This window comes from Ruditapes philippinarum, unplaced genomic scaffold (assembly GCF_026571515.1).
Source record: "Ruditapes philippinarum isolate M1 unplaced genomic scaffold, ASM2657151v2 ctg1805_1_1_1_1, whole genome shotgun sequence".
In the NCBI taxonomy this organism is placed as follows: domain Eukaryota; kingdom Metazoa; phylum Mollusca; class Bivalvia; order Venerida; family Veneridae; genus Ruditapes; species Ruditapes philippinarum.
The window spans coordinates 25,786-44,753 of record NW_026854855.1 but is presented as its reverse complement, the minus strand read 5'-3'; the positions used below and the strand labels follow the sequence as shown (position 1 = coordinate 44,753).

At 33.3% G+C, this 18,968-nt stretch overlaps 2 protein-coding genes across 2 annotated transcripts in view; both read left to right on the top strand.

The window, feature by feature from the left end:
- LOC132741310 (serine-protein kinase ATM-like) overlaps positions 1-343 on the top strand; it is a 99,062-nt gene extending 98,719 nt beyond the window's left edge. The window contains exon 37 of the mRNA XM_060729439.1: positions 169-343. The gene's annotated coding sequence lies outside the window, so the exon portion shown is untranslated. The remainder of the gene's footprint in view (positions 1-168) is intronic.
- A 352-nt stretch (positions 344-695) lies between these two features.
- LOC132741313 (serine-protein kinase ATM-like) overlaps positions 696-18,968 on the top strand; it is a 33,864-nt gene continuing 15,591 nt past the window's right edge. The window contains exons 1-14 of the mRNA XM_060729441.1: positions 696-770; positions 1,170-1,304; positions 2,034-2,237; positions 2,576-2,678; positions 3,207-3,361; positions 3,920-4,021; positions 7,420-7,539; positions 12,221-12,431; positions 12,978-13,136; positions 13,823-13,945; positions 15,835-16,040; positions 16,672-16,882; positions 17,867-17,986; positions 18,352-18,510. Coding sequence (XP_060585424.1) covers positions 1,180-1,304; positions 2,034-2,237; positions 2,576-2,678; positions 3,207-3,361; positions 3,920-4,021; positions 7,420-7,539; positions 12,221-12,431; positions 12,978-13,136; positions 13,823-13,945; positions 15,835-16,040; positions 16,672-16,882; positions 17,867-17,986; positions 18,352-18,510 — 1,998 coding nt within the window. The 5' untranslated portion in view covers positions 696-770; positions 1,170-1,179. The remainder of the gene's footprint in view (positions 771-1,169; positions 1,305-2,033; positions 2,238-2,575; positions 2,679-3,206; positions 3,362-3,919; positions 4,022-7,419; positions 7,540-12,220; positions 12,432-12,977; positions 13,137-13,822; positions 13,946-15,834; positions 16,041-16,671; positions 16,883-17,866; positions 17,987-18,351; positions 18,511-18,968) is intronic.

Here is an 18,968-nt window from a genome sequence, read left to right as displayed (position 1 = left end):
AGCACCTGACAATACTTAGATTTTTAGAGAACAATTACTTTGGGAAAAAATTTCATTGGAGAAATCAAATCTTTTTGAGAAAATTTCAGATTTTACAGTATGATGTCAGTGTATAAATGTCAAGTTTTGATGCCAAATTGATAACTACATGTATTTCTCTTTTTCAAGGTTGAGTTTTGTGAGCTAGTGCTGCCGTATATTATACATGATATTCTAGTCAATGGTTCAGATGACCATCATGAGGTCATCTCCAGACAAGTAGTCAGCTTTTTCTCAAGTCACTGTGGTCAGTCAAGGTCTGGACAAGTTAGCAGATGCCAGTCTGTGACTCATGCTTATATATACCCAGGTAAAAATGTTTCACTGATGATTAAAATAAAAAGAAAATGATTTAATAAATGTAATTTAGTGTGGAAAAGATGTTCAGTAATGTTAAGTAGAATGACAATTAAGGCTTTTTATATGAAAGCAAAATGTCTGTTATTGTAATGCTTTGATAAAGGTATATATGGTGAAAAGTTTCCCTTAAAGCAATGGCCTTGCCTTTTAACCATTCTTTTTTCAATCGTTTTGATAAAGTCTTTTTATATGGACACCAACATTTCAACATTATTTTCCATCATTGCTCTGAAAATATCTTCAAGTCTATTGTTATTTTTGTCCTTTACTTTAGAGGGTTGAACAGAGTATATGTAATGAACACAGAGTCTGTGAGAACTATGTTAAGATGTGATACAGTATCTACGTCAACAACAAAGACCACAGAAAGGGTAGGCTATTTATGTTAGGTACCTTACCAGTGTTTTTAGATGCAGTAAATGATTCTGAAAATGTTGAATTTAAAAGACTGTCTTTAAAAGCAAAAAAGCTCGAAATGCATGTTAAAACAAGTTTTTACAAGCTTCGGGTTCAAGGTCGTTTATATGTGGAAGCTATCCACTTTATTTTAAAATGGAAAGTTTTGGTGGTTTTACATGGTTGTTTGGTTATGCCTGAAATAATGTACAGTTGGGTGCACCTGAAGTTTTTTTCCGCCTAGTTAAGCTTGAAAAGTCATCATAGGACCTTTACTGTGGTCAGCCTGACATATTGTGTCAGCCTGAAAATAGTCTGTTTTTCTAATCCACAGTTACTTAATTCATATCTTTCAAGCATGTGGATTATTTTAGGAGACAAGAAATGACAGTGTGGGACAACAATTTCTGGCTGGATGTTGATTATCTACAAGTTGCCATGGCAGCACAATATTGTTCTGCTCACTTTACAGCATTAATGTTTGCAGAGATCTGGTGTGATGTTCAAAGGTAAATATAATATAATAATAAGTATAAGTGTAGGACCATGTTATGTTCTTAACAATCAAAAAGTGATTAGCCAATATTATAAGTATAGAACAAGGCCAGTTTGCACATTGTTGCTGTTTGTCCCTGCTTGTTACTGTTGGTAGCTCAATTTTTTATTTTGATATCAAAAACTCATATATGATAAATGAACTTTTCCAAATCCAAAGCTTTGCAAATATATTACATAAACTAAGCAGGTCAAGGGTGTACTCATTGTTATTAACCTGCTAAATGGAAGTTGAGACTTTATGTAAAATTATTGGCCCTTACCATACTTGGCCTTAATAGGATTACACTTAGACTGCTTAGTAGAAAGTAAGTTTGATACTGTTTGGTTGAAGTCTAGCATGAGTGAAAGCAGTGCTCTAAAACTAGGTAATGTACCTTTCTATTGAAAGTAAGTTACATATGCTAAAACTAGAAAATGTATGTACTATTGAAAAAAGTAAATGTATGCTAAAACTTGCTTAATATTATTTGTGTCTAGTATGACTGAAAGCAGTGGTTTAAAACTAGGTGAAAGTAAGTAATGTATGCTAAAACTAGAAAATTTATGTACTGTTGAAAGAAATTAATGTATGCTAAAACTTGGTAATATATATACAGCTGAAAGTAGATGAAACAAATAAAGAAAGAGAGAAATTCCGCTATCTTGGACGTAAACATCTTTTGTACATTGTATCTATATAGAGAAAGATCAGAATCAGACAGAGGCAGTCAGAGGTCATCACAGGGGTCAAGCCAGGATACAAGAATAGATACCCTAAGTGAGGCCTCAAGTTCAAGGTCAGGTGTATCTGTTCAAGATCTTCTATTGGAGGCTTACAGCTGGATTGGGGACCCTGATGGGGTTTATGGTTGTGGTGCAGGCAGGAAGGCTGATAGTTCCTCACGGTTTGTAGTTCTTTTTATTATTCTTTAGTTTTGGTCTACTAACATGGCACTATGCATTGAGGTTTATGGCTTGAATTTGTTTCAAGAATATTAAAATCATGGTCAAGTTTTTTGTTCTCCATCTGATGGTTCTACTCATAAGCCCTTTTAGACATGAAATAATACAAAGACGAGAAGCTGAGGTCTTCTTCCAATATTAAAATGTGAACTTTACAATGTTGTTGTGACTGAGTTATATTAAATTGTTCCCTTTTTATTAACCAGATATGCTAAATATGTTTCTAAAATGATACCAATTAGCAACATGTCAGTCTTACATAATATTATATTTTTTATAGAATCTGCACCTATCAACAAGAAAACCAATGGGATAAAGCAGTTGTGTCATGTGACATTCAAATGAGCCAATCAGGAACTACCAATCAGTATGATCTACTTAATGTAAGTCAGTATTTTTTATAAGGTTTAACTTTTGTATAATATATGGTCATAGAAATGTCTAAGTTACCAAATATTTTAAATTTATCATTTGAATCATGTTATCAAAATGTTTTTTAACCTATAGAGTAGAATGACGCTATTAAGTGATTTCTTCATTACTAAGAACTTGAAATTGTAGATTAAGTTGCTCAACCAATTTCATTTTGTAAAATGCTTACTAATGAGCAATAACCAGTTTAGTGGTTGAAACTATTATTTTATTAAACACTTGGTTTACTAAGTCACTAAAACCCCTTTATCAAAGTAAATTTTTTATGATAAACACACAGTGTATTTGAAATACTACTATCCTACAGGACAAAAAATAATTTCAAATACTAAAAAGTGTTATGACATTTTATTCCAGCATTAAAAAAAACATGAAACACTTACTTTAATTCAATCATTAAATTTTTCAACAAGTAACATAGAATACATCTCAATTTGATTTGAACCCTCTTAAGATGTTTGCTTTCATTAAAACTTAAGGTTTTGCAATGCTTCGGAGCTAATCACATCTTCAACACTTACCTGCAAGGAATTATGGGACAGGATGATGTGCCAAATTTAACTTCAGAAACTAGAGAGCTCCAGTTTGAAGCTGCTTGGAGAATGGGGATGTGGAACCTTGATTCACCAAACAAGTAAGTACATGTATTTCTAGAGCTGAAATCCCTCTGTATTGACTGAATTAATATTTGTAGTTTTAAAATGTTTTTCAGGATAAACTTTGCATCTTCATATTAAGTTTTTAAGGTTTGTTCTACAAATTTCCAGACTGAACCCAATTATCACATCCGTTTGCATACAATTTGATTTATTGTAAACATACCATTTATTTTGTCTGGTATACTCTCTCCATACAATAGATAACTATACATATAGGTAAGTTGTAAATACATATAGATAAGTTGTGAATGCAAGGAATTATGCTCATTCTGGTTTTAGTGGTGTTGTTGATATTTTGCTTATGTAGCATCGTTTTGATATAAAGTGTATTCTTAAGAACATAAAATATGAAGCATCGGGTTGTTCCTTCAGGTTTCGTTTGCCAATTAACTTTGCGAGTAAAACAATTTAGCAATGTTTCGTAAAGAGCTGTATAGTCACTGCCACATTTGAAATTCTAAGCTTAGCAATATGAGTATAACATTTAATAAGGACTTTAATTTGCTCAATTGCATTGTATAATATTTAACCAGGATTGAGACGGGGACAGGATTTCATGAGAGTGTTTTCAAGGCCATGAAGTCAATCAGAGAGGACCATAGCACTTTTACAGACAAATCTCTAAACCACGCAAGGTAAACAATTGACGAATGATTCAATGACTTGTAATGCAGATGTGTTTTTGACTCAAAAAACAATAGTTACTTTATTACAATGCCTTTCTAAACATTGTACAGTCGAGACTGTCATATGTGACTTTCCAAGGGACCTTCAGAAAAAGGTCACATATGACAGGGAGTCTCTAAATACAGTCTCAAAGAAAATTAAATTCAAATATCATCTATCTGTCTATATACCATTGTGACTTAAAGATCCTGTATCATTATGTTTCGTGATTGATATTGTTACTGGTGTTTTGACCACACTTGCAAAAAATTATATATGGATATAATTATGCAAATAAACAATTTTCAAACATCAAAGAATATTGTAAATGTGTACTGCAATATTTGTGCACATTATAATTAATCAATAAATTACATGCATTGATTACTTATTGGAAAATTTGACATAGAATTTATAGAAAATAAAGTTTCTAATTACCTCCCTTTAATGGCCCTTATTTACATGAAATGTTAAATTGGGTGATATCTTTATAAATAATGCTTACAGTACGCTCAACCGCGGGTTTTGCTTTTTCCGCGATACCACCGCGGACGATTTTTTTTTTTTTTTTTATCGCGGACAAACGCGGGGTTCGTCCGCGATGAAAGCCTAATTTCCCCGCGATCCCCGGTGGTTCAGTTGTTTCCACCGCAGACAAAATTCTGACGACCGTCTTCATTAGTCGATAAAATCAGTCACCCGTTTTCCCGCGGGGGAACGCCATGGTCAGTTGGTCAGTATAAATTAACCTCCAAAAAATAATAGACGTTTTATTAATTTTTTAACGTCATCTTTTTTACACAATGACTTGAAAATTGACCACAATCGTCTCCTTAAATGTTAAATTATACGTTAAATTATTTGAACGGAATTTGAAATAAAAATAATTACAGCTGTACCTGTTTTGTTGTTGTTGTTTTTAATATTTTTGTTATAAAACGTCCACAAAACTATTCGTCAACATACCAAATATTTTTACAACTTGAAAATCGTCATTTATTACTGTCATCTTTTACTTTTTCATTCCCTTGTGGTTCTCAAGTATTATTGGCTGTTTAACCTATATTGGAGCCATAAATATGATTACTTAGTAAAAAAAAAAAAGGACATTTGTGCTGATTTTCTCAAATGATGACTGACGCTACAGTACATGTCCTGTAAGAGGTTCGATGAGTGTGAATACAAGAACAAGAATAAATAAATACATTACATGTCATAGAATAAAAGAAAAAGATATTTAAACCATCTATTAAGATTTTATTTGTATGCAATTATATTCTTTAAAAACGGGGTAGACTTGTTTGTTTGTGTTTTTTTTACAGTAAAACCCCCGTCGAAAATGGACATGAAAGAAAAATATTTGGCAATGAACCTACTTGGCCAAAAAGTTTTTGTATACTGTATAAATGTTTGACACAATTCAACCATTAAAATAATAATTTGGCTGCCTTTTACAAATTAATAAATTACATTTATTATCCTCGGAAAATTAATTTCAAATGAAAAACTTAATATATAAATACAAGAAAGCAAACTTCAACAGTTTTTATACAAACTTCAAAACATATAACATTAACGCTCAACCTGTAAATTAGATAAACAAGAATATCTTTTAAATGTATATTTGTGAAATAACCTTTCTTTTAATGTTCCAAATAAAATATAAGACTTTATGGATTACATGCAAAAAACAGAAACAGTTAAACGCATCTGACAATTGAAAAGAGACGTTCCTGGAATTATGCCTGAATAAATTGGTTGAGGGTTACGTTTTCAAGTTTTTAAAATAAGAAACAAAGCTGGCATATAAATTGTTGAAGTTCTTTTTCATAAATGTCCATATGCCGAATTTTCATTAATTGACTTCAAGTTTTCTCACTACCATGAAGTTGCGACCGACAATGATTTTATCTTGATGTCCCGAATTCATATTATACATTAACCAACACAAATAACAAAGAAGAAGAACCAAGAAAATTACACTGCATTTGCAAATGTACTTTTTATTACAACAAAAAAACAAACAAACAATTTTACATATAGTATATGTAAGTAACATGTTAGTACGTACAGTAATACCCTTGATTGTTTAAATACAGTTGGGGGGGAATAAATTTGAATTTAAGGTTTCCAACCGCGTTGACCGGTGTTTTGACCGCCGCGTTCCTCCGCAATTTACCGCTCCGTTTCGCGGTGGGTGGAAAATTTTTCTGTCCGCGGGGTCACGGCGACCAATACTCTGATCAATTTTCGTCCGCGGTAAACCTCCATCCGCGGGGTCACGCGGGTTTTTGAAAAAGCCGCGCTGAGCGTACTGTAATTTGAACTACGATATTTGACAAATCTTAATGTTTAGCATCATATTTTTGAAATAAAACATGAAAAAATGTGTGTTACAGGATCTTTAAAACATATCCATATCCAAAGCTTTTTCTGTTTTAGTATCAATTATTTTTTTCCGTATTAATTATGCAGCCCATAGAAAGGTAAATTTAAAAAATGCTGCCTAAAATCTTCCGCTGGCCTCTCTATAATTAAAAAAAAAATCTAACACAAATCTTAGCCCCAGTTTTAACTCAGGCCATAATGTACATTACACACCACATCGATTGCATAATGCTTCGCTACGTCACTCGATACCTGTACTGTATACATGTTAACTGTGTAATTGAGATAGAGGTGTGTAGACTTTGTTTGCTACTGGATTATAATTGGACTTGATTATTTTGGCCCTCTGGTGTGTTTATAATAGGTATTACTTATCCTGATTAACGGACAAATAAAAGGTGTGAAAGTCGTTTAAATCAGACCAAACATTGCATTGGGACCAGACAATTAGGGTCGCTTGTCACATATGACAGGGAGTCGTTTAATTCAGACCATTTATATAGGAAAACACGTTGGGAGTACTGAAACAAGGTCAGATAAGACAGGGAGTCGTTTAAATCAGGGGGTCGCTTAGGCAGTCTTGACTGTATATCTACAATTTTAGGGGCGTCTGTGGAGGAGAGGTTAAGATCGTTCGTATCCCGACATGGACTTTGGATTCTTTCATGTGAGGAAGCTATCCAGCTAGCTTACAGAATGCTGGTGGTTCTACTCAGGTGCCTGAAATAATGCACGGAAGGGCACCTGAGGTCTTCTTCCACCAGTAAAGCTGGAACGTGGCCATATATTGCCTATAATGTGTCAGTGTGATATAAAACCCAATTAAACAAACAAACAAAAAACCAATAATTTAACTGTTTTGAATAAATTTTGCAACCTTTTTAAATTTCTGTGTTTGTTATGTACAGATGTTGTTGGTCAATAAGCACTTATAGTATATATTAATCTTATTTATACCATGAACATATTAATTTATCAGGTTATGTGCAGTTTCAAGGTTGAAGGATGGCTGTTTGACGAGTGCTAGGAAATTATACCCTGTTTTAGCAGACCTAATGTGTGTTAACATTGTCAACCAAACAAGTGATCTACTTAAAAGGTGAAAATAGAATAGAAAGATATCTTTGAATCTTTTTTGTTTGTACATTCAATGAAATGCAGATAATTAAAGAACTATAAAATATGCATAATATGTTACAGGCTCGCATGTACATGAAAAAAAAAGATTAATTATACCTCCAAAAATGAAGTTTGGGGGGGTATATAGGAGTCACCCGGTGGTCAGTTGGTTGGTCGGTCCAGACGTCCGTTGCATTTTCCTTGTCCGGAGCATAACTTGAAGACTAATAGTTGGAATTCAATATAACTACATACAATGGTCAAGCACATTGAGAGGAAGTGCAGTGCACAAGAACCATAACTCTATCTTGACTAATTACAGAGTTATTGCCCTTTGTTACTTTTCCTTGTCCGGGGCATAACTTGAAAACTACTGGTTGGAATTCAAAACAACTTCATACAATTGTCAACACAATAAGGGGAAAGTGCAAGTGACAAGAAACATAACTCTGTCTTGACTAATTACAGAGTTATTGCCCTTTGGTTACTTTTTCCATTGCTTCTTTTGTCCGGAACATAACTTGAAAGACTAATGGTTTGAATTCAAAATATTACTACATACAATGGTCAGCACATGAGAGGAAGTGCAAGTGCACAGAAACCAAAACTTCCTATCTTTGACTTATTAAAATAGTTATGCCCTTTTGTTACTTTTCCTTGTCCGGGGCAAATAACCTTGGAAAACTCTGGTTGGAATTCAAAAACACTTCCATACAATTGTCAAACACAAACAAGGGTAAGTGCAGTGCAATAAAGAAACCATAACTCCTATTAAAGTAATTACAGAGTTTATTTGCCCCCTTTTGTTACTTTTTCCATTGCTTTCTTTTGTCCGGACCATAATTTGAAGACTTAGGTTGGAATTCAATATAACTACATACAATGGTCAAGCACTTTGAGAGGAAGTGCAGTGCACAAGAACCATAACTCCATCTTGACTAATTACAGAGTTACTGCCCTTTGTTACTTTTCCTTGTCCAGAGCATGACTTGAAAACTACAGGTTGGAATTCAAAACAACTTCATACAATGGTCAAGCACAATAAGGGGAAGTGCAGTGCACAAGAACCATAACTCTGTCTTGACTAATTACAGAGTCATTGCCCTTTGTTACTTTTCCTTGTCCAGAGCATAACTTGAAAACTACTGTTTGGAATTCAATACAACTTCATACAGTTGTCAAGGCCTTTAAAAGGAAGTGCAGTGCACAAGAGCCATAACTACATTTTGACAAAATGCAGAGTCACTGCCCTTTGATACTTTTCCTTGTCCGGAGCATAACTTAAAACATACTGGTTGAAATTCAAAACAACTTCATACAATGGTCAAGCACAATAAGAGGAAGTGCAGTGCACAAGAACTATAACTCCATCTTCAGAATTTATAGAGTTATTGCCCTTTGTTCCTTTTCTTTGTCTTTCTGGACTTATTACAGAGTAATTCAATAAAACTTCATACAATGGCCAACCACATTGAAAGGAAATGCAACATACAAGAACCACAACTATCTTTAATTGCCCACAACCATAACTCTATATTTCAATTCTTTTACAAGGTATTCTGTTACTAGTAACATCCTCATTTCCGAAGCAGTCTTGTGGGGGTATTAATCTCATTTAGTGATAGTTCTAGTTATGTTATCCTTTTTTAAGAACTAAAAAAAAACTTTATTTAAACACTACAAAAGGAGCATTCATCACATTTTGACACACATACATTATATATTTGATATCATTGATGTATCATTGAAGATAGCTGTGATACTGTAACCCAATTTATATTCGCGAATACAAATGTTCGCGTTTTGCCGAGGTCGGACATATTCGCGAATATTAATTTCCGCGTTTTCTCGATTTCCGAAAAAAAAAAATTCGCAGATTGGAAAGTCCGATGGGGCCATAAAATCCACTAGCCGACTATTAATCTTAAATAATTGAGGTCATTATTAGTGTCTAAAATGGGATTAACAATACGCTAGCCTTATATATTGTATTGGTAAGTGAATTGTGATCACAATTCAGCAAAACATTTTCTCTATATTTTTTAATTTATATGTGTACATGTACGCATTCGTTCGTCTTCATTCCAAACATGTCGTTAAAAACAGAGTGGGTATCACACTAATTATAACTTTGTTTTTCTCGACTAATAGTTTTTCTTTCGTCCCGTTCCCTTCAGACGTGTGAAAAACACAAACTAGACGATAATTGCTTCAGAAGCGCGTGTTCCATAATGATGATTATTTTGTAACATGTTTAGCTGTTTTTTAAAGTTAAATCTATTTCGGGTGTTGATTGACTTATGTCCAAAATGAGTGAATTATACGTTCTTTATAAATATTCGAACACTGTATCAATTCATTATGACTTTAAATGTAAATGAAATAGTGATTTGCTATAATTGACATAGATTCTTTTTGATATTTATAAAATAGTAGTAGTTTACTTAGTTTTGTGTTTTTATTGCTTTATGGGCAATATTCATAACAATTCATTACTTCCTAACAGGTGCCCGTAAAATTCGAATATATCCGGTCAAGTAGCTTTGCATGAACAACGTCTAAAATAAAAATTTCTCACCCAATTTATTCGCGAAATCGTGCGGACTTATTCGCGCAAACAAATATTCGCGCTTCGTGGCCATCTGCGAATAAAGCGAATATTAATTGGTCGCGAATATTCGTTGGGTTACAGTAGTTTCTTTACCAACATGGATATTTGATTCTTTTATGGGGGTATCTCTGGCCTAATGGTTAAGGTCTCTGGCTTCAAATCACTTGCCCCTCACTGCTGTGGGTTCAAATTCCAACAGGGCCTTTGGGTTCATTCATGTGAGGAAGCTATCCAAGAAGCTTACATAACATCAGTAGTTCTACTCGGGTGCCTGCTCTTTCCTGCTTAAATAATGCCTTAAGGGGCACCTGAGTCTTCCTCCACCAGTAAAGCTGGAAAGTTGCTACATGATGTTTTTCTTTGTTGGTGCAACTTAAAACCCAAAAAATAAGAAGAAATAAAAGCAAAATTATTTCATGTGAGAAAGTTTACCAGCTAGTCAACTGATGGACTATGGGTCCACCAACATCTATACTATTACCTGATTTATTGCATGCTAGGATATCTTGGGGGGTATAATTCAACTAGAAAGTACTGGAATGTTGTTATGAAACAGCGTAACTAGGGGCACTTCTTATGGAGGATTTAACCTTAAATTTTTTGTTCCTTTCCAATGTTGGTTGGACAAGAAAAAGAATTATGGATTCTTTTATGTGAGGAAAGTCCAACTAGCTTAAGCAAGGCTTGGCGGTGCTACATATGTACATGTTTAATGGCAGAAATAATCCACTGGCACTCATAGTTTTCTTTCACCAGTTAATGCAGATCTTTCCAATGATCCATTCTTAAATAAAGGCTTGAATTATATCATGATAAAAAAAAGTATTTCATGTACCCTGAAATACAAGTACAGTGCACTCCGGATATAACGAGATCGTCGGGACTTCGGATGATTCCTCGTTATAACCGGGTCTCGTTATAACCGGGACAGAACAAATTGAGAAATCCGACACCGTCGAGCATCATTTATTTCTACTTTCGCTTTCGCGTGCATCCTTTTTGAAGAGTACATAATGGGAGGTAATTCTATGCAATCAAATGTTTTTGTTTTATTTAAATATAATTAAATATACATGTATATGAATATATCTAGCTATCATAGAATTTAAAGAAAAAATATAAACACAACCTAAGTCTAACCGCGTGTGTTTTTTCATTAATATGTACATTTTAAAATTCGTTTTCGAAAGTCACGCAGTGCATTTCTCACGAACACCGAATAACACCGCAAGAAATTAGCCGCTTCCTTTGTGCTAATCACTCGGTTATGACATTTCGTCACCTTAAGGACAATTTAGCCCGGACCGGAGCGCTGACAAAACAAGGCTGACACATTGATCGCTAATTGTTAGACCCATTTTCTCGTCCCGCGTCAATAATTTCTTCCTTAATTGACCTTTATTATTGGTCATCATTGTTTTTCTCAAGGTGGGAAACTGCGGCAGACGAAGTGCAAATGAAGTGATGAAGTGACCTCGTTAAAATTCTGAAAAATACGCATGGGACGGCGAAATTATGTACGTTGTAACCGATATCTCGCTAAAACCGATCTCGTTATAAACGATAAAAAATGAAAGGAAAATAGAAGGAAAAAGGCCGGGACACAGTAGAAAGTACGTTGTAAGCGGAACCTCGTTAAAACCGATCACGTTGTAAGTGGAGTAGACTGTACATGTATAATAACCATCTTAACCCTTAACCTTCTAGAACCAAAAGTGGTCAACTTGTGCCACAAGTATAGAGCCAGGTCAGGCTGCTTATCTGTGCAGTCTGACCAGGCTCTATACTGTTGGCAGCTCACTTTTTGTATTTTGATATTAAAATCCCTTGATCATTGAATGGACTGTTTCAAATTCAAAGCTGCACAGATCCATTATAGAAATATAGGAGGTTACAGGTTAATTGGTCTTTCTCATTATGAGTTTCAATATCATTACCATATCATGTAGAAAAGTTACTGTTAACTTTTCTATGATTTTCCATTTTTTTTCTAGTAAAAATTCATTAAGATATTTTTGCTTTTATTATTCACACATTGTGTTTGAAACAGTTTTAGAGAGGTAGGGAGAATGGATCTTAGTGATGTGAACCAGATACTGGACAGTGACAGTGATATCAAATTTACCTTGCCTACATTGTATATGAAATGTTCAGCAGTGAAGTTACTGTGGGAAAAGACAGATAATAAACATGTGTTCCGTATCTATGTAGAAAGTCTACACCAGCTTGCAACTAGTGCAAGGGAGGCTAACAGGCATCAGGTATAATAACGATCATAACATATTAAGCCATTTGTCGCTAGAGCTGTAATTGATACTTATTTTGTTTTTGCTTTGAATATTTCTAAGAACTACAAGAATTTATTGTAGAAGATTTATGTTAAATTTTTACTTGACATGTATATAAAATTTGTAAAATCTACACATTTATAAAAGAAAATGAATGAAATATAGATACACATTTTCTTCATCTTCAAACTACAATTATGATAAAGATGCACCCACCCCCATACTCATCCTTTTTTAACCAATTAATCAGACAAATATAAATCTATTACAACCAAAGATGGGTATACTTGTCTTCTGGATAAATACATGGTACTATGTATAGGGCAGTGATTGTCTACCACTTGTCCTGTAGTTAAATTACAAATATTTTAAAATATAACTTTAACCACTATGGTTTCACACATATCTTTGTAACAGATGATAACTTACATTATTTTGTGATAATTTCAATTTAGCATTAATGCATAAGTCTCCCAAGCAGATTTTACATTACTGTAAGTTATATTATATAATTTGTAGGTATCTGAGAGAGCTATAGCAACAGTAAAGGAGCTGGACATATCAGATCTTTCTCTTAGCATACCATCTCAGATTGAAGAGGCAAAGTTGTTCTGGGCAAGAGGAGAGGAGAATATAGCTAAACCTTTACTTAGAGGCATGATTGATAAACTTAGGAAGGTAGTGTTTTATAATGTTATGTTGCCTTGGATATGTTATTTTCAAAAACTTCTCAAAAAAATTCTAAAATGATAGTGATAAATTCACTTATATTTGGTAAAAGTTTTAACTTTTACTTTGATCACAAAGAAACAGCAGTTATAAGTCTTATTATTAGAGGAGCAAATCTGTTAAATTATTATTATTAGAAGCAAAACTGTGAAATTATAAAACGGATATCAAGAGAAATAGAAATTCAAGTTTGGACCAAGGTTTAGCCACGGAAACATGGCAGTAAGTGACATTGAATTTACCAGAGCAAAGTTCAGCCACTGCATCGTTCCTGGGCATGCTGTAAAGCAGTTTACAAGTACTAGTTGCGTTCATTTTTACAAGGAAATGATAACTTCTGTTCATACCAGAACAGAGGTACAGTGTGAATGACAGTAGAAAAGATTTCATGATCAATCACAATGAAAATGACCTACACTGTCAAACCTAGGTTGCTTGATTCGCAGTCCCAAAACTCTACCTATGAAGTAACTTAAGGGTTCTGATGTCAAAGAGTGCAGGCCAGGCCATTCTGTAAGTTTGTAGTCTGTGTCCAGTGACATCTACAGGCAAAAGTATTAAATGTGTGCTCCTAATGTTTCATCAATTAACAGATTTATATCAAGTTTTTAGATTTGTATAAAACATGTTTCCAGTTAAGATCTACGGACAAATCAGCAGCCATGTATTACCCACAAACCCTCAGTATCTATGGTAACTGGTTAGCAGAGACAAGGTCAGAAAACCCCAACATTATTATGGAAAACTACATGGAAAAGGTAAAGTCTTGTCTTTACAGTAAAGCTTTAATAAGACTCAGTTGATAAGTGTTGAATTTTTTAGACTGAATAATTAAACCTTGTACACTACTTATACATTTGTAAAGACAGGCTATATCATTTAGATAGGATATTGTATAACTTGAAAAACATTTTTTTGCCTTTTGGAAGAATGGAGAGATATACAAGGGATGATCAAAAATTAACTGGACTTTGTAAATGATTCTTTACCTGTTAAATGAATTTACATAAAAATACACGGAAAATAAATCGGAATCTATCCCCTGAATAATACAAAAAATACCAACAAGAAATATTAACAAAGAAAAAAGTTATGCCGTTATTGGCATGTACATGTAAAGCAATGGGGCGCCTGGTATAACTTTAAAATGGACATTAACGATGTCACAAGCGTAGTTTCCTTAAAGGAGCAGCTTTTTACTCATTCATGCAGTAGGCCAATACGTGGTACAGTAATACTGTTGATGCGGCGGATCCACTGTCTATATATATTTCAGTACAAGTGGGTATCATATTGTATTGTAAAAGAATGGATGATGATAAAGAGCTCCTGTAACGACGCAAGCTTCCGTTCTTTCCTTCTGTTACTTGAAGTTTTGAAAAATTGCACATACAATAAACTATATTACGTATTACAAATAATGTAAAATAATGTTGCTGAATGATAATGTATCATACATAAGAAAATATAAAAGAATAATACAACTATTAACAAAATTGTCATTATTTTAAAATAAATAAAATGCATAGCCGATTTTGAACAGTGACTGTCTAATTGTTGACACAATTTCTCCATAAAACTACCGCGTAAAATAAGAAAATAATTGATACAATTGTAAACCAAGAATACAATATATGTAATTAATGCATTAACTATTATCATTTTAAAATCCTTAGAGTTGACTGCACCGTCCCGTAGCTACTGTCGAACATCGTTGACAGTCAATCAACTGTCATTTTTCAACGTCTTGGCGATTGACGTCACCAACATCCTTAAAAATTTATTTTTTCTGTCTCTCCCTTACTTGTTTTCTATTTCTCTATTACCCTTTCTTTATTCTTCATGCTAATCAAAAAATATGCTGTGGCTTTCTGGAACTTTTCCCTTGATAGCCATACTCTTTTTCTACGTTTTAAACAGTTTCTCATCTTACTTTTAACAATTTTTTCTTATTGATCGATTTTCGAGACATTCCGACGACATAGTTTTAACGAGAGTATTTCATTAACATGTGACGTTTGAATTGTGACTGCAAATATAAATATGGTTTAAATGAAGTCATTTTTACTGACAACGTCAAAGATAAGGTTCATGACATTTTGGCGTATTTTGAAATCTAAATGTGCCATATTGTAAAATATACGCAGCTTAAAGTGCCTGATGTCAAGGCGAATTTATGCACTGCGCCGGGTGTGCGTTACCATGGTTATTAAATTCGCTGTTACGGACAAGCTTTTTGCGTTATCAGATTAGATAAAGCATCAATTTACAGGTATTGTTTTCCGATTAAGTGTGATATATAACAATAAGTGATGGGTTGAAAATTCTTCAATTGACAGTCACAATCCGGCCTTATTTTTTGATCATCCCTCGTATGGCCAGAATCTTTGCAGTTCCAGACATATACTTTTGTGTGTTAATTCTGTTGATGCTGTAAATTTGGACTTTTACCTTTACTGTTCATGGCTATTTCAAATGAATTATTTCGAGAATTTGTGATAAATTCAAGTGAAATTATACTTCAGATTATTTAAATCTTGCTAGATAGTTGCTTAATACCATGTGTCTAAAGTATATTCTTCCTTTGTCAAAATAAAGTTAGAATATAAAATACATATAATATATATGTACATGTGTAATGTTACAGGCTATAAACATGTACGAGCAGCTAGATGAAACCGGGGATCGGTCAGTGGACGCGTACCTTGCGTTGGCGAAATACGCTGACACCCAGTACCAGAATATTGTCAATTACATGAACTCGAGTACATACGAGGCAAAACAATCTCTGATGAGAAAATCTCAACAAGAAGCTGACCGTCTTAGAGAAGTTATGGGAGAATCTGCTAAAGAGTATGTTAAAATGATCCCATTTCAAATATATAGATTGATATTGGTTTATTTTGAGAGAATTATGGTTAATAGCATACTATTGACAAAACAATATATTATTTCTCAAATTAACTAAAGGAATAATTATGATAATCAAAAATTACAATTTTTAAAGGACATTTTTTTAATATTCTTAATTGAAAACAGGTTTGTCCTCAATGAATTAATGATAACTGTGCAACTTGTACCGATATATTTTATATCTACGAAATCCAATATTTTATACCGGGAGATGATATGAAGTAAACACAATCTGATATTTAAACATTTCTTTGATTAAGTTTCTATACATGTATATTAGAAATGTATTGAAATTTGAGGTCTCACTGTAGGAGTTCATTAATATTTTGAGTCATTTCATTTAAGAAAAGAGACTGTAAGTTATACTGCTGACTATAACACATTACTATTGCAAGTTGTCCTTGAAATGGTATGACGTTGATATCCTTTCCTGTGAACAAGTACAAAATGTACATGTATACCTGATGAAGATGTTGTGTTTAATAATAAAACAATACATTTTAAATTTAAACTAGATTAACTTCGATTTCTATATTCAAACTGACATATTCTATACTGATACATTTTTCAGTCGATATCTGCGAACATTAGAGAAGCAAACAGAGATAGATCAACATGAGCTGCTGTGTATGCAGGAAGATAGGAACATTTATCTACTGAAGGCCGTACTCAATTATATCAAATGTTTGAGGTGTGGAGACGAGCATAATTTACGAGTGTTCCGACTGACATCTCTCTGGTTTAATAACGTGCATAATAAGGACGTGAATAGTATGATGGAGGTATATTGATATGTTTGATTTTATTTCCATTTATATTTGGCTGAGTGATTTCAAACCATTTGCCCTTAATAGCTCTGAGTTTGAATCTTGCATGGACTTTGAATTATTTCATGTGGGGAAGCTATGCAGCTAGCTTAACCTCGGTGGTTCTACACATGTACCTGTTTGTGTCTGAAAGAATGCACATAGTGCCTTTTGAGGTCTTCCTTCACCAGTAAAGCTGGAGAGTTACCAAATTTTTTTTACCTCAACTGTGTTAGTGCGACATAAAATCCAACCAAAAAAAATCTATAGTTATTATAGTTCCTGCAGGACAAATTATTGTCACACATGTTATTATCGGTAATATGATTATGAAGGTCAAAAGAAAATTTTTTTTTATCTTTTTTCGTTAAAAAAAAAATAGTTTTAAGATCATTTCTTACCTTGTCTGATTTGAAAAAAAAGTTGAGGTATATGATCACTGCATTAACATTGTCATGGTGCAATATCATTAATGTATCCCATTCTTATTCAAATATTTTAAATGTTATCGATACGAAACTTAGAATACTTGCTTATCATAACAAAAGGTGCAGGTGTTGGACAAAGAACGTTTTCCTAATAGCAACATTTTAGGAGTTATGTCCCTTTTTAACTTCTAATGTTTAAAAAAATTTGTTATTGATAGTTGTTGCCCTTAACATATGAGCGTTATCATCACATTTGGTGCTCTTGTGTTTTATGACTTTAGATCAAATTTATAAAACAAGAGAACCCAAATATTTAATTCATTTAAAATTACATTCACTTTGTTCTTTTTGGTGTAGAAATTAGAAATTGATCAAAATGAACAAACTCTTGAACAAAATACGATAAAAATGAAGAAACACTTCATCAACAGTGCAGGTTGAATAATTTGATAATCTACTAATCTGTTTCTTGAACAAAATAGTTTCGACCATGTTAAGTATTATTACATATTTCGATGTCTTGTCACTATAGGAAGCAGTGAATGAAATCAAGACATACAAATGGTTACCACTGATGTACCAGCTAGCAGCAAGAATGGATGTCAAACCACACAGAGATACTTCACAACCTTTCCTTCAAATTCTTGACAAGGTTGGTGTGTCATATCATTGTATTTAAGAAAGTTCTATATATTTATCAAAAGACCTCTGACTAACGAAGTGGTTAAGGTTGCTTACTAATTTTTTGTCGCTCACCTCTTTGGTACAAATCCTATTAAGAACTTTAGAATCTTTCAAGTTAGGAAGCTGTCTAGTTTTCTTACAGAAGGTTGATGGTTCATAAATGGTGCTTACTTTTGCCTGAAATAATGCAACAGTTGAAAAAAAACACAACACTTACTATGTAATTTATCAATTAAACCTGTATATATAAATCTTAGAAAAGAAAACAATGAATATATTTGAAGGGAAAGATTTTCACTGTGATAAAACTAAGAACAATGTTATAATTTTTAGATGATTTATGAGACAGCAGTGTCGCATCCACACCATACCTTGTTTTGTGTTCTGGCATTGGCTAATGCCAATCGTGATACAGAGTTGTTACAGCAGGCGAAGACAATGAGAAGGAGCAGTAAGATGTCCAAATCTCAGGCTGATAACCCGGCCGAAGAGGTATTCATTCATTTTATTCGTGTGTGTGTTGTTCATGTTCATAAATGATACTCATCTTTTATCTCAGGGATATCACCTCTGGATGAATAGTTGTTTATGTTTTTTCATACTTGTTGAAATTATGTTTTAGACTTTCCCTACAATGAAGTGGTAATTTTCTATCAAGAACAAATACTGACAAATGGACTCCACTGAGGGTTTTTTAACACGACTTGCTAAGAAATGTTTTTCAAAATTATACCATTTGATGAAGTTATATACCAATAACATGTATGCAAAATTTTAGATTGTTTGCTATCTCTGTTTTTCAAGTGTGCAAAATTACCTAAAAATGAAGTATTAAAACGCTTTTGACGCAAATTGGGCTAAGAATTGTACTAAGTAGCGATTTTCTATTTAATTCTGTGCATATTTCTGTGTTATCTTTTCTATATTATTTCTTTGAAATCGATTCTGTG